The sequence below is a fragment of the Podarcis raffonei genome, chromosome Z (assembly GCF_027172205.1).
Source record: "Podarcis raffonei isolate rPodRaf1 chromosome Z, rPodRaf1.pri, whole genome shotgun sequence".
Taxonomy (NCBI): Eukaryota; Metazoa; Chordata; class Lepidosauria; order Squamata; family Lacertidae; genus Podarcis; species Podarcis raffonei.
In genome coordinates, this window is record NC_070621.1 from 17,372,956 (window position 1) to 17,385,477 (window position 12,522).

At 45.7% G+C, this 12,522-nt stretch overlaps 1 protein-coding gene across 6 annotated transcripts; it reads left to right on the plus strand.

Annotated features, from left to right (window-relative positions):
- The first annotated feature begins 282 nt into the window (after positions 1–282).
- Positions 283–11,248, plus strand: NTMT1 (N-terminal Xaa-Pro-Lys N-methyltransferase 1). 6 transcript variants are annotated; one of them, XM_053373576.1, is made up of 4 exons: positions 283–383; positions 7,388–7,598; positions 8,457–8,709; positions 10,681–11,248. In XM_053373576.1, coding segments are annotated over exons 1-4 (723 nt in total). In that variant the 5' UTR covers positions 283–381; the 3' UTR covers positions 10,938–11,248. The 6 variants fall into 6 exon arrangements, with proteins under 6 accessions (XP_053229551.1, XP_053229554.1, XP_053229550.1 ...); XM_053373579.1 differs by lacking the exon at positions 283–383 and adding an exon at positions 1,812–1,880; XM_053373575.1 differs by lacking the exon at positions 283–383 and adding an exon at positions 3,015–3,112.
- The last annotated feature ends 1,274 nt before the right edge of the window (positions 11,249–12,522 follow it).

Sequence of the window (12,522 nt, forward strand, 5' to 3'; positions counted from 1 at the left end):
TTGCTGGGAGGGGAGCTGCCCCCCTGCTTATGCCCATGGTGAAGGTACCTGCCTGATATCAATAGGCAGGGAGTTCCAAAGTAGAAGTCCTGAAGCAGGATACACAGGAGGGCAAGTGCAATAATTAAAACTTCATAAACTTAGTATGTAAAAAGCAAATGTTCCAGAAGTCTAACCGCCACTGATGCTAATCTCTTTCCTATTGGTCAACGTCCTCATTGGTCAGTGGGAAAAGCTGGCACTGTCAACAGAATCCTGTTTCCACAGTAATCTATCAGCTGGACTTTAATTTCACACAGCAAGGTGACCCCTTTTGCTTTCTCCACCCATCCGTACCTTTATCTGACGAGGACTTTTCAGCCAAGAGGTTGTGCTGTGCCCATGTAAGAGTCTGTATTCATGTGCCAACAGCGGGTATGATTGTGTACACTGCCATACGGGTATAAAAGGTAAAGGGTAAAGGGACCCTGACCATTAGGTCCAGTTGTGGCTGACTCTGAGGTTGTGGCACTCATCTCGCTTTATTGGCCGAGGGAGCCGGCATACAGCTTCCGGGTCATGTGACCAGCATGACTAAGCCGCTTCTGGCGAACCAGAGCAGCGCACGGAAACGCCATTTACCTTCCCGCTGGAGTGGTACCTATTTATCTACTTGCACTTTGACATGCTTTCGAACTGCTAGGTTGGCAGGAGCAGGGACTGAGCAATGGGAGCTCACTCTGTCGTGGGGATTCGAACCACTGACCTTCTGATCGGCAAGTCCTAGGCTCTGTGGTTTAACCCACAGCGCCACCCGCGTCCCTCCATATGGGTATACGAAAGGGTATACTGCCATGTGGGTATGGTTGTGTATGCCAGCTCTTTTATGACTGATGGAGGTGTGAGCCTTAAGAATATACGGTAACTACCAAAGGCCTACCTAGCCCAGCATCCTGTTCTCACAGGTGCCTAGACCTCATTTAATTCCCACAACGACCTTGTGAGGTAGGCTAGGCTGAGAGATGGCGACTGGCCCCCAAGGCCACCTAGTGAACTTCATGGCCGAGGGGGGCGGTGGGAGGATTTGAATCCTGGTCTCTCCTGGGTTATACTCCCAACAACCACTTACACCACACTGGCTCTCATTTTAAAGTCTGTGAGTTCTTCCCAAAAAATCCTGGGTGGGAACTGTAGTTTCCCCAGCACAGACTTACAATTCCCAGCACCTTTAGCAAACTGCAGTTCCCAGAATTCTTTGGGGGGACTTGTGGCCTTGAAATATGCAGCATGGATCTGTGCAATACGTGAGTTTGGACCAGATGGGAGATCTTGCACAGCCGAATTCTCAACCAATTGATGCTTCTGGGTTGTCTTCAAAGGGAAGTCTCCTTCCCTCTCCAGTCTTGGGTGTTTGGCAGGGATCAGAAGCTTCCTCTCGCCCCCACTCATCTTTTATATTGTGATTATTATTTAGTGATTCCAAAAATGGCAGTTAAGAAACTCAATGTTCTAGAACAACAGCGGTCATTTTTGTTCAAAAATTGACGATGCAGGGTGGGAAAATCATGGAGACTTTTATTTTTATTTTTAAATAGCCAGGAATTTGGCAGGATCAGTTCTAATAACAAGATAAAATGTTTTTATGTTTTAAAGGAAAAATAGGATCAATGGAAGAAGGGTTAGATGAACGAAGCCAAATGAAATGCAGATCTAATCAGTAGAGTTCTTTGTTTTTTATAATATATAGAAAACAACGAATGCTGTAAAAGGAGGTGGAGAGTAACATGATCTAGTAGATTAGATCAAATATGATGCTAAATAGAAGATTCTTAATCCTACCTGTTGGGTGTGTTGTGTTTTAAAGAAACATGATCTAAATCCTGAAATACTGTTGATGTCAGGTTTGTAATTTAGGGTTGTATTGATACTCTCATCAATATTACTTTAAAAAACCCAGAATTGTATTTTAGATTTTTTAAAATTCTGATTTTAATGTATGTGTTCCACAGATGAGTGAGGATTTGAACATGGGTTTCCCAGGTGCTAAGTCGCTAACCATTGCATAACACTATCTATTTGTGTGTGTGCATGAGGGGTCTGGAAAGTGGCAACAACAGAACGAGGCCTTTTGTGCAGTGGCTCCCCATTTGTGGTGTGTTCTCCCCAGGAAGGCTCACCTGGTGCCTTCACTACATATCCTTAGGTGCCAGGTGAAAACTTTCCTCTTCTCCCAGGTACACGCACAAATGATTTCTTACCCACCCTTCACTCTCAGGTCTCAGAGTGGGTTGCAATTTTATTTATCTCATAAAATGTATATATCTCTCAGTTTTCAGAAGAAACCATCCAAGTGGTTTGCTAAAAATTCAATACAGTATTGAAAATGATTTAAATTTAAAAATTAAAAGTTGGAATAAATTGGGTTGGGTTCTGAAATATTATTATTAGTAGTAGTAGTAATACTAGTATGCTGGTCCGTATCAAATTTGAAGATATTTTTAAAAAAACATTTATTCAAAAGTTACAATACAACTTCGTCTATTGCCACATCACAAAATGATCACTCCAATCCTCAATCCCTCATCACTGTCATGTTGTCTTGTCCAGTACCCTCAATAGGAACCCAAATATATATACTTTTTTTTAAACACTGTTTTAATTCCTTTGTAATTTAATGACGTTTTAGCTGCCATTCTTTTCTACGTTTTTACTTTTCTGCGTTTTAGCGGTCCTTGCTTTGATGTTTGCCAGCCGCCTCGAGTACCGGTCTAGCAAGAAGGAGGGATATAAAAATAAAGGCAGTAGCAATAGCAACAACTACCATAATGAACAAATTTTATAAAAAAAAATTGCTCGTGTATGTTTCAGCGTGTGGGTATACACAGCGTAACAGCGCGCGTGCAGCCAGGCGGGGGATGCCCTCCCGCGCGCGCGCAGCTGTGGTGCAGCCCTTTGTGAAGGGAGGGCGGGGCCGCACTGCCGCCCCCCGCCCTCCCCCAGCGATGCCTGCGTCCGGCCGAGCGAATATAAGCGGACCCCGCCCCCGCCTCCGCCCCCAGCATCCCGCCGGCCCACCCTTCTGGTCGGCTTCTTCCTCCTCCCTCCTCCTCGGGAGCAACTCCATGCGCTCTATGTAAGGAAATTGCGTGCCGAAGAGGGAGGAGATTGTGGGGCCCAATGCCCAGCGACGGGGAGGCGAGACCTGTAGCTGCCTGAATAGCAGAGAGAGAGCGCGAGAGAGGCTCCCCAGCCTGGAGGAGAAGGAAGCTTCGCAGAAGAGGCCTGTCTGGACACCTCCCCTCCCAGTGCCCTCCCACTATTAGGTTCCCCTTTCTCTTCTTCCTCCTCCTCCTCCCTGCACGTTGCCGCAGCGCCCGCGCGCAAGGGAAGCCGGCGCTCGGTGGGGTGAGTTTACACAGAGAGCCGGAGTGACTGCTTCGGAGGCGGGGGAAAAAGAGAATTGCAGTCCACGTGGCTCATGGGTTGTCGGGGGAGGGAAGTGGGGGGGAATCTTTCCTAGTAAGGGTTTGTTCTGGAGGGAGCTACGGCTGGTGCAGGAAAGGAACCCACAAAAGCCCGTTGGATAACCCTTCTTTAGTCTCCACCGCCTTTGTGCTAGGGTTCAAAAGTTAAGGTGAATGCCCTCCCCCGCTCCATGCACCAATATAGACAGAGTTTATAAAGTTCATATAGTTTGAGCACCAGGAAATGGGTAGTGATTTATTTATTAATTACATTAATTACATTTATATCCCACCCTTTTCTCCAAGCAGCTGAAGGTGGTTTTCAAATGTTCACGTGGGTTTTTTCTTTTGCTTAAAAGGGTCGCTTTGTGTTGCTGTGGCACAAAAGTAACCAATTCATTATTACTATTAATACGAATAGTAATTCATCTAATAATTATAAGTAATGCCATTAATACTTATATAATTATATATAATAATTATATTTGTCAAATAAAAGCAAGATTAACTGTTTTCTGTATGCAAGGCAGTGTGTGAAGAGGGCCAAAAATGCTAGTGTGTTGTTTGCAGTTGTAAACTCGCTTTTGGGAAGTTGGTGCTAAACTGGCAAACAAGTGCTTTCAAATTCATGTGTTCTTGGGAACTATACTTAACATGAATTGTGGTTAATGTTAGTGCATGTGCAACCACTTTGTTCTGTGGAACTGGCACCGTTATACGTGCCACATAACACATGTTCCACGTTTGTAACGCACACTTTGGAACTCCCTGCCTCTTGACATAACAGCAGGTGCCTTCGTTGTACTAATTTTATTTTTTTTGCACCTACTAAAAACATTTCTGCTAAGTATGTAGAATGAAAAAGTGTGTGTTTAACTTACATTTTTCCAGCAGAAAATCTTCCATTTCCAGAAGTTCATGAGTAGCAACAAATGGGTGTGGAGTTCAAGTACTAGATGAGGCAAGCCCTCCCCCTCAGATTTTACTGGCTTCAATCCTGATGGATTTTGGCGTGCCAGCTGAAAATACATTTATTCAGCAAGGCCTTTAGCTCACACCCATAACAGTGAAAGGAATTGCAAAAAGATGTCAATTGCAAATGCAACATCAGGCAATATTAGCAGTTTCAAAGTTGACTGTTGTTGTTGCTGCTGCGCTGTTCACTAAATAAGAGCAAGATAGTTATGGTAAATTAGGTGATTGCAAAGTTTTCTGGGTGTCAGCCGGACATTTTCTGATGTGAATTACCCTTTCCAAATTATTCCAGTTTGCATCAAAAATTGCCTGGTTCAATCTTTTTTACAAAACCCACATAGCTGAAGTTCATGTGTAAAATAGAACTTTGGTGTTAGAACTTAAGTAGATTAAGAATTTAAGAATATTTAGCACACACCCGTTTCTTTGGCTTGCAGACCATAAACATCAAATATGCTGTATAGGCCTAGGTATGTGTACAGAAGGGGAGAGCGCTCCCTATGTCCCTCTTCCCCAGAGGTTCCTTGGCTCATCCCTCATGCATGCCAGGCGTTAACCAGAATCGACTCTTCATTGTCCATCGCAGAATGGATGGGCTGAAGAGTCCTCTTGCCCTGCTAGCATGTACAAATAATTTTACATACAATAATTTTTACAAATAATTTTATTTGTATGCCTCCTTTCCATTAGCTGAGGCATGTTCAAGGCAGCTTACCACATGAAAAAACCTCATAATGACAACAAAGGTTGTCGTAAATAAAACATGCAAAAAATACACAACCAAATTAAATGATTTCCACATAAATCATAATACGATCTAAAATAAAAGTACAAAAAATTAATAGCAATAATAGCAACAACCTTCCCAACCAAAGCCCCTTATCCCAGCCCAAAAGTCTGTTCAGCAGCCTCAGCCTTTGTAGCTGGAGTCATTCAGGGCCCCACCCTGCCTGGCCAGGTGGGAAAAGCTCTGCAAGGCAGGAAGCTGGTCTTCCAGGCCTCTGGTCTTAGTCTAGCACAGAATTAACATCCAGGATTTGGTTTAAAAAAACCGAGATTTTGGGAGGGTGAGAGACAATTGGATAGCTCTTGAGTGGACCTAAGGGTAAATGAACATCCCACATACCTACCTGCCAGACTAGTTGACTTTTGGGTTCTCTACAGTTCTGTGATTCTGATTACAGGTACTACAGCTGGGGTGTGTGTGTGTTGTCCATCTCACAACCTGGTGAGTGCCTCAACTTGAGCTAAGCTAAGAACACTTTTGGCAACCGATCGTCCTGATTCCATGTTTGGGTTGGTGTAGGGCACGCCCCACGGAGCCATGTATATATTTAGCTCGAGATCTCATCCTTCAGGGTTGTACATATCTAACGGGGCGGGTTGAACATCACCTGCTCTCTTTTGGAATCTCTTTAAACGCCCTTTTGCATTCTGGGCCTGTTGGTTGAGGGGTGAGGTCACTGTGCTAGCACCTTATTATTTTTCTTTTGTAAAGATTATTTAATTTTACATGCAACGCAGAGAACAGTTATAGCCACAGGTCAAAAATATAAGACTATGAGATGGGCATGTGGAATCTGAGTACAGTTGCACATGGGTCAAAATAATAAACTTTAGGTAACGACTTTCAGCGTTACCAGATTTATCAAGTGTAGTTCCAGATTTGTACCAGATTTATCAAGTGTAGTTCCAGATTTGCCATGCTTGTGATGAGGGTCATCCTGAAAATGGTGGTTCCACTCTACTGTGTTTAGAGTGCCAAATCATATGAGAAGTATCTGGAGGTTCTAGTTCTTGTCAAAATCTAAAATAACACGTGATTTTCTCTATTATAGCTACCGTATTTTTTGCTCTATAGGATGCACTTTTCCCCCTCCAAAAATGAAGGGGGAAAGTGTGTGCATCCTATGGAGCAAATGCAGGCTTTCGCTGAAGCCTGGAGAGCGAGAGGGGTCGGTGCGCACCGACCCCTCTTGCTCTCCAGGCTTCAGGAACTATCCGCAAGCCTGCGGAGCCCAGCAGGAGTTCCCACCGGGCTCCGCAGGCTTGCGGACAGCTGCCTGCAGCCCAAAGTCTGGGGAGCGCGGCGCTGGCACCCCGGGCTTCGGGCAGCTCTCCCCAAGCCTGCGGAGCCTGGCAGGAACTCCTGCCATGCTCAGAAGGCTTGCGGATAGCTGCCTGTTCTCCGCAAGCCTTCTGAGTGTGGTGGCGAGGTTGCTCGGGCATCCCCCGTCCCAGCCCTGCAAGCCCCAGGAGCGGCGGCGAGGTTGTGCGCAATCTCGCCACCGCTCCTGGACCTGTTTTGGGGGCTGGGGTCGGGGGAAGCTCGGGCTTCCCCCATCCCAGCCCCGCGGCTAAAAACAAAGCCGCACGCAGCTTCTCCCGGCTGGAGAGGTTGCGTGTGGCTAAAGAGGAAGACAAGATGGCTGTCTTGGCTTCTTTGCTCTTTGGGACTGCAGGGGGGGGGGATAACATTTCCCCCCTTTATTCCCCCCCCCTAAAATCTAGGTGCGCCCTATGGTCCGGTGCGCCCTATGGAGCGAAAAATACAGTATATTCCTGAGAGAGTGACTCCAAGCAGCCAGTGTAAGATTTTGGACTGTTGCAATTACTATTCGAGCTTCCTAGATAATATATAAGACCAATTCTTTTGATGATACATCTACACTGGTATTGTCAAAAAATATTCAGTAGGACAACGATCAATAGTTTCTTCAGTATTATGTATCATTTCTGCCAAAATTAAATCCCAAAGACCAGTTGACGTTCCCACCATAAATGATAATATGTACTAAGTTTATCACAACCCTTCCAACATTTAGGTGACATAGAAGATAACATTTTTTTGACATTTGCAAAGCATTGTGATGCCATCTGTGAAGTAATTTCCCTAAGAAAACTGGAAACGAATTTTAAGGGTCTCTGTTCCCCAATCCCTTTCACACCTTTCTTCTTCTCTGTCAAAGGGAACACCTTTTGGCCTGCTTTGGTTTCTCATTGAGAAGAAAGGTGCCGATGGCGAGCGACGTTGTGGAGAACGAGAAGGAGTTCTACTCAAAGGCCAAGAAATACTGGAAGGACATCCCCGCAACAGTGGATGGGATGCTGGGGGGCTATGGGCACATCTCCAGCATCGATATCGACAGCTCCAGAAAGTTCCTGCTCCGTTTTTTGCTGGTAAGCAAGGTGTTCTCTCTTCCAAGCTGAGCAGGAACAGCCTGGGGTTACCTGCTTTCCTCCAGATATTTTGGACTACATCTCCCAGCAGCCTGAGCCAGCCCAGCCCTGCCAAATAATGCAGGGGCTGATGGGAAATGTAGTCAAAAAACATCTGGAGGTTGGCCAGGGCTGGTTTAGGGGGAGTGTGGGAAATCCACTCCCCCCCCCTTTTAAAGCAGTGAATTATTGAATAGTGGAGTTGGGAGGGTCATCTAGTCCAACCCCCTGCAATGCAGGGATCACAGCAGAAGAGTCATTGACAGATGGCCATCCAAGCTCTGCTTGAAAACCTCCAAGGAAGCCGAGTTGACTGCTAAATCTCTGGCAGGGATGGCTGACCTGTAGCCCTCCAGATATTGTTAGATTCAAACTCCCATCATTGTGGGGCAGGGCCTTTTTGGTGGTGGCTCCCTATCTGCAGAATGCGCTTTCCAGTGAGGTGCACCTGTTCTTGTTATGTTAGGCTAAGAGTTCTTTGCCAAAATGTGCGTATTGGGCAGAATTGTGATTACGATAAGCTGGGGAGGCCTTGGTGGTGGTGCCACCACTGGGAGCTACCCAGTGCTTTTTTACAACTAGAATACCTGCTGTTCATAAGGAACGTGGCAGGTTTAATCCCTAGGGCTGGTCATTGTTCCCTGCCTAAAACCTGGGGAAATGGAGGCTGTATCTGCAAACATGGATGCCATCTCGCCAGATGCAGTATAACAGAGAAGGGTGTGTGTGTGGGGGGGGAGAAACAATGAAAGACCCTGTTTCTGAAAGCGTTGAGAGGCATTCAAGGTTCTAGCCCTCATTGACTTCATTTCTGTCCAGGATGAGCCTAACAGGACAGGGACCTCCCGTGCCTTGGACTGTGGGGCTGGCATTGGCCGGATTACCAAGCGGCTCCTGCTGCCACTTTTCGGAACAGTGGACATGGTGGATGTCACAGCGGACTTCCTTAACCAGGCCCGGACCTACCTGGGTGAGGAGGGTCGGCGTGTCAGGAACTACTACTGCTGTGGCCTGCAGGACTTCAGCCCCGAACCCAGTGCCTACGACGTCATCTGGATCCAGTGGGTGATAGGTAAGAGTCTCCCTCCACTACCTGTAAAAGAGGGGTTGTGTATCCAGCTTATTTTCTCTTTCTCGGAGTAGACCTTAATGAAATCAGTGAACCTCAGTTAATCTTGGCCGTTGACTTGAACGAGTCTACTCCAAGTGGGATTGCCATTGGGTACAACTGGCAAAAGGTCTCATCTGCACTGCATATTTAAAATGCTACAGTACCTCTTTAAAAGGCATTCTGCCCCCCCCCCCCAGAATCCTGGGAACTGTAGTTCAAGGTGCTGAGAGTTTCTAGAACTTTATTGCCCCCCTCACAGAGCTACAATTCCCAGGGTTCCCTGAGGAAGGAGTATTGATTGTCAAATCACTCTGGAAGCTGTAGCTCTGCAAGGGTTTTTTCCAGCCTCCTAGCAACTCTCAGCACTCTGAACAAACTACAGTTACCAAGATTAATTGTCAGGGAACCATGACTGTTCTAAGTGGCAGTCCTTTAAATGCATAATGTGACTGGCGCCTAGGATAGAGACAGGAAAGGTATTTCATCAGTTAACTCTCTCTGCAGAATTTAAAGGGCAGTGTAAATGCCCCCCCTTCAACGTCCTTTCTGTTTTCCTCACAACAGGCTTGTGAGGTAGGCTTGTCAGAGAGGGCAAACAGCCTAAGGTTACTTCAGAGCTGAGCAGAGAGGTTTGAACCCACGCTGCCTCAATCTGTCCCCTTTGTACTGTTCAGACACTTAATTATCACAGCATTGGATTCCAGCCACTGCCTTTTAGGTTAAGGTTGTTGTCCAATGAAACTGAATGTTGGAAGATTCAGGACAGAGAAAAGAAAGGACTTCTTCACACAGAGCATTTTTAGAAGTATGGAACTCCCTCCCACAGTGATATTCACCAACTTAGATGGTCTTATAAGATGATTAGACAGATTAATGGAGCATAAGGCTATCGATGGCTACCAACCAATGATGCCTCTGCTGTACCCCCACAGTCAAAAGCAACTTCTAAATACCAGTTGCTGGAACCCCAGGAGGACAGAGTGCACTTGTGCATGGACCCTGCTTGCAGGCTTCCCATTGAGGTATCTGGTTGGCCACTGTGAGTGCAGGATAAAATGGGCCCTTCCTAGCCGAGCCCAGCAGGGCTCTTCATATAGAGAGGTCTGTTGTGAGAGCGGAACCCCCATGCACAAGAACAGTCTACCTTTGAATACCAAATAATGGGGAACTGCAACTGGAGAATACAGTTGTGCTCAGGTCCTGCTTGGGTTTTCATTTTGGGGGACATCAATCAGGTTGACCACTGTGAGAACAGGATGCTGGAGTAGAGGTGGGCCACTGGCCTCATCTAGTAGCCAGAGTCATTTTCTTCTTCTTCCATAAACCATTTATTGATGTTCCAATGCATATACATAATATTTACATAGAATTTCATATTTCTTATAATTTATACATTCACATTTTCTATTACAGTACATTGTAAATCCACATTTAGTTTTTACTTAATTATCTCATACTTTCCCCCCTTGTGACTCGAAGACTTCCCTCCACCCGTGTGTGACTTCCTAATTTTGTTTTAAAATTTGTTACTATGTTTGTACTTTGATAATTTATTTATTAAATATTTATTCTTGTGTTCTATATTAACTTTGTGAGATCAGTAGGTTTTTGTTGGAGTACCTATTAGCCATGTATTCCTCTACACACTGATTCTGATTTGATTGCATTCTAATTGTTGCCGTCATTTTCGCTAATTTAATAAATTCAAAAATTATTTGAACTTATTAATACATTTAATAAATTCAAATAATTTACATTGCCAATCTATCACTAATGTTGCTTCTTCACACTTCCAATTTTTGGCAATCAATAGTCTAGCGGCAGCTGTAGTGTATAAGAAGATTCTTTTATTGTCTTTGGCCCACCGATATACCTTTTATTTAAGAATTTCTAGTAGGCAGAGTCTTAATGCTCTTATGCTCTTAAAAACAGGGCACCTGACAGACGACCACCTCTCCAGCTTCCTGAAGCGCTGCCGCCTGGGCCTGCAGCCCAACGGCATCATAGTCATCAAGGACAATATGGCCCAGGAAGGGGTCATCATGGACGACGTGGACAGCAGTGTCTGCCGGGACCTGAACGTTGTCTGCAAGATCATCCGCTGTGCTGGCCTCAACCTGCTGGCCCAGGAGAAGCAGGAGAATTTTCCTGACGAAATCTACCACGTTTACACACTAGCAATGAGATGAACCCCTCCATCACTGAGCCCCATAGAGAGGGAGGTTGCCTTCCTGCGGGGGCCTTGAGACACCCTTCCCAAGCAAGGCTGGCTGCCTCCCTGGCGACGGAGGGCCCCAACTGAACATCCTAAAAGAGATAGTCCAGAAATTGGGGTCTGGCTGAGACTCTTGTCGTCGAGACTGGCTTAGGAATGCTGGGGGGAAGTAAATGTTCTTTTTTTTCGAAGCTGCTGCTGCTAATGTTGTTGGTTCTTTATTGTTTGATGGGTGGAGGGGAAAAAACACTTGTCAAAATATACTTTGTATGGTTGTAACAGCAACTTGTTTTGAACTGTTTTATATACTCAGTGGGAGGGGCAGAAATGGGTGTGTGGAATTCCCTCCCCCAGGAGGTGGCGATCCCCACCAACCTGAATGGCTTCCAACCTGGGTTTCCCAAACTCCAGTTGTTTTTGGACTACAATTCCCATCATCCCTAGCTAGCTAGAACAGTGAATTGTAGTCTAAAACCCCAAAGTTTGGGAAACGCTGCTTTAAATGAAGATTGGACAAATTCATACATTGTTATTAATGGGTCCTGCTTTCAGGTTTCCCATAATGGGCTTCTGGTTGGCTACTGTGAGAACAGGATGCTGGAGTAGATGGGCCATTGGCCTGATCCAGCAAGCTCTTATGTTCTTGCGTTTAGTGCTCTCTTTGCGAGAGTGCGAGACTCTTGATCTCAGCGTCATTGATTCAAGCCCCATGTTGGGCAAAAGATTCCTGCATTGCAGGGGGTTGGGCTAATGACACCTTGGAACATCTTCCAACTTGCGATTCTGGATGTTGATTATTATTAATATTGGGTGCTGCTAGGCACTTTTAAATTTGCACAAAACACATATTTGCATAAATGCTACTGTATGGAAATTAAGGTGAACACAACAGCTCAAAAGGGGAGTGCAGAGGAGTTTGGACCCAGGTCACCCTTCCCTAACAATAACACCATTTGTGGGTCCAATTTTCACCTAAATTACTCTTCGCTGTAGGTCACAACCATAGAGAAACATTGAGGCTCCTGCTTTTAGTTGTGAAGAGTTTTTATTTACCCCTCTACTTCATCAGAAAAGGCGCCCAGAGCACGTAGTGCCAGGTCAGCAGCACACAAATTCCTTCCTATACAAGATTTGCAGGTGCGACCTACAAGGAGGAAAAGGAAGGGGGTGGGGATGAAGGCAAGCAAAACTCAGGCACTGTTGAAGTGTAAGTGTTCTTATAAGAACCAGATAGGAAGGGAAAAATCAAAGCCCAGAGGAGTTGCCAAAGCACTTGGAATGACTGCTCAGGGGTGCCAAATGAAGCTGGTCCCTCAATACAGCCAACGGAGTGGGGCCCTTCTGTCCTTTTTGCCAAAAGATGAAATGACTGTTGATAAGACCCCAGTTGAGGGGTCTCTGGAGAGTGCCAGTGGAGCAGCCCAGAGTGGTTTAACAATCCCTCCTACTTAGGGAACTTTGGGAATTGTAGCGCCTTGAAGGGAACAGCAGTCTCCTATACAGTTCCCAGGATGCTTTGGGGGAAGCTGTGATGGTTTAAAGTGTCACTGGGTTTTTAA

Bases quoted from the DNA above. Each gene is read 5' to 3' on its own strand.
- NTMT1 (XM_053373575.1), top strand. The intron at 7,599-8,456 runs GTAAGCAAGGTG...ATTTCTGTCCAG, and splicing joins TCCTGCTCCGTTTTTTGCTG to GATGAGCCTAACAGGACAGG. The intron at 8,710-10,680 runs GTAAGAGTCTCC...TCTTAAAAACAG, and splicing joins CTGGATCCAGTGGGTGATAG to GGCACCTGACAGACGACCAC.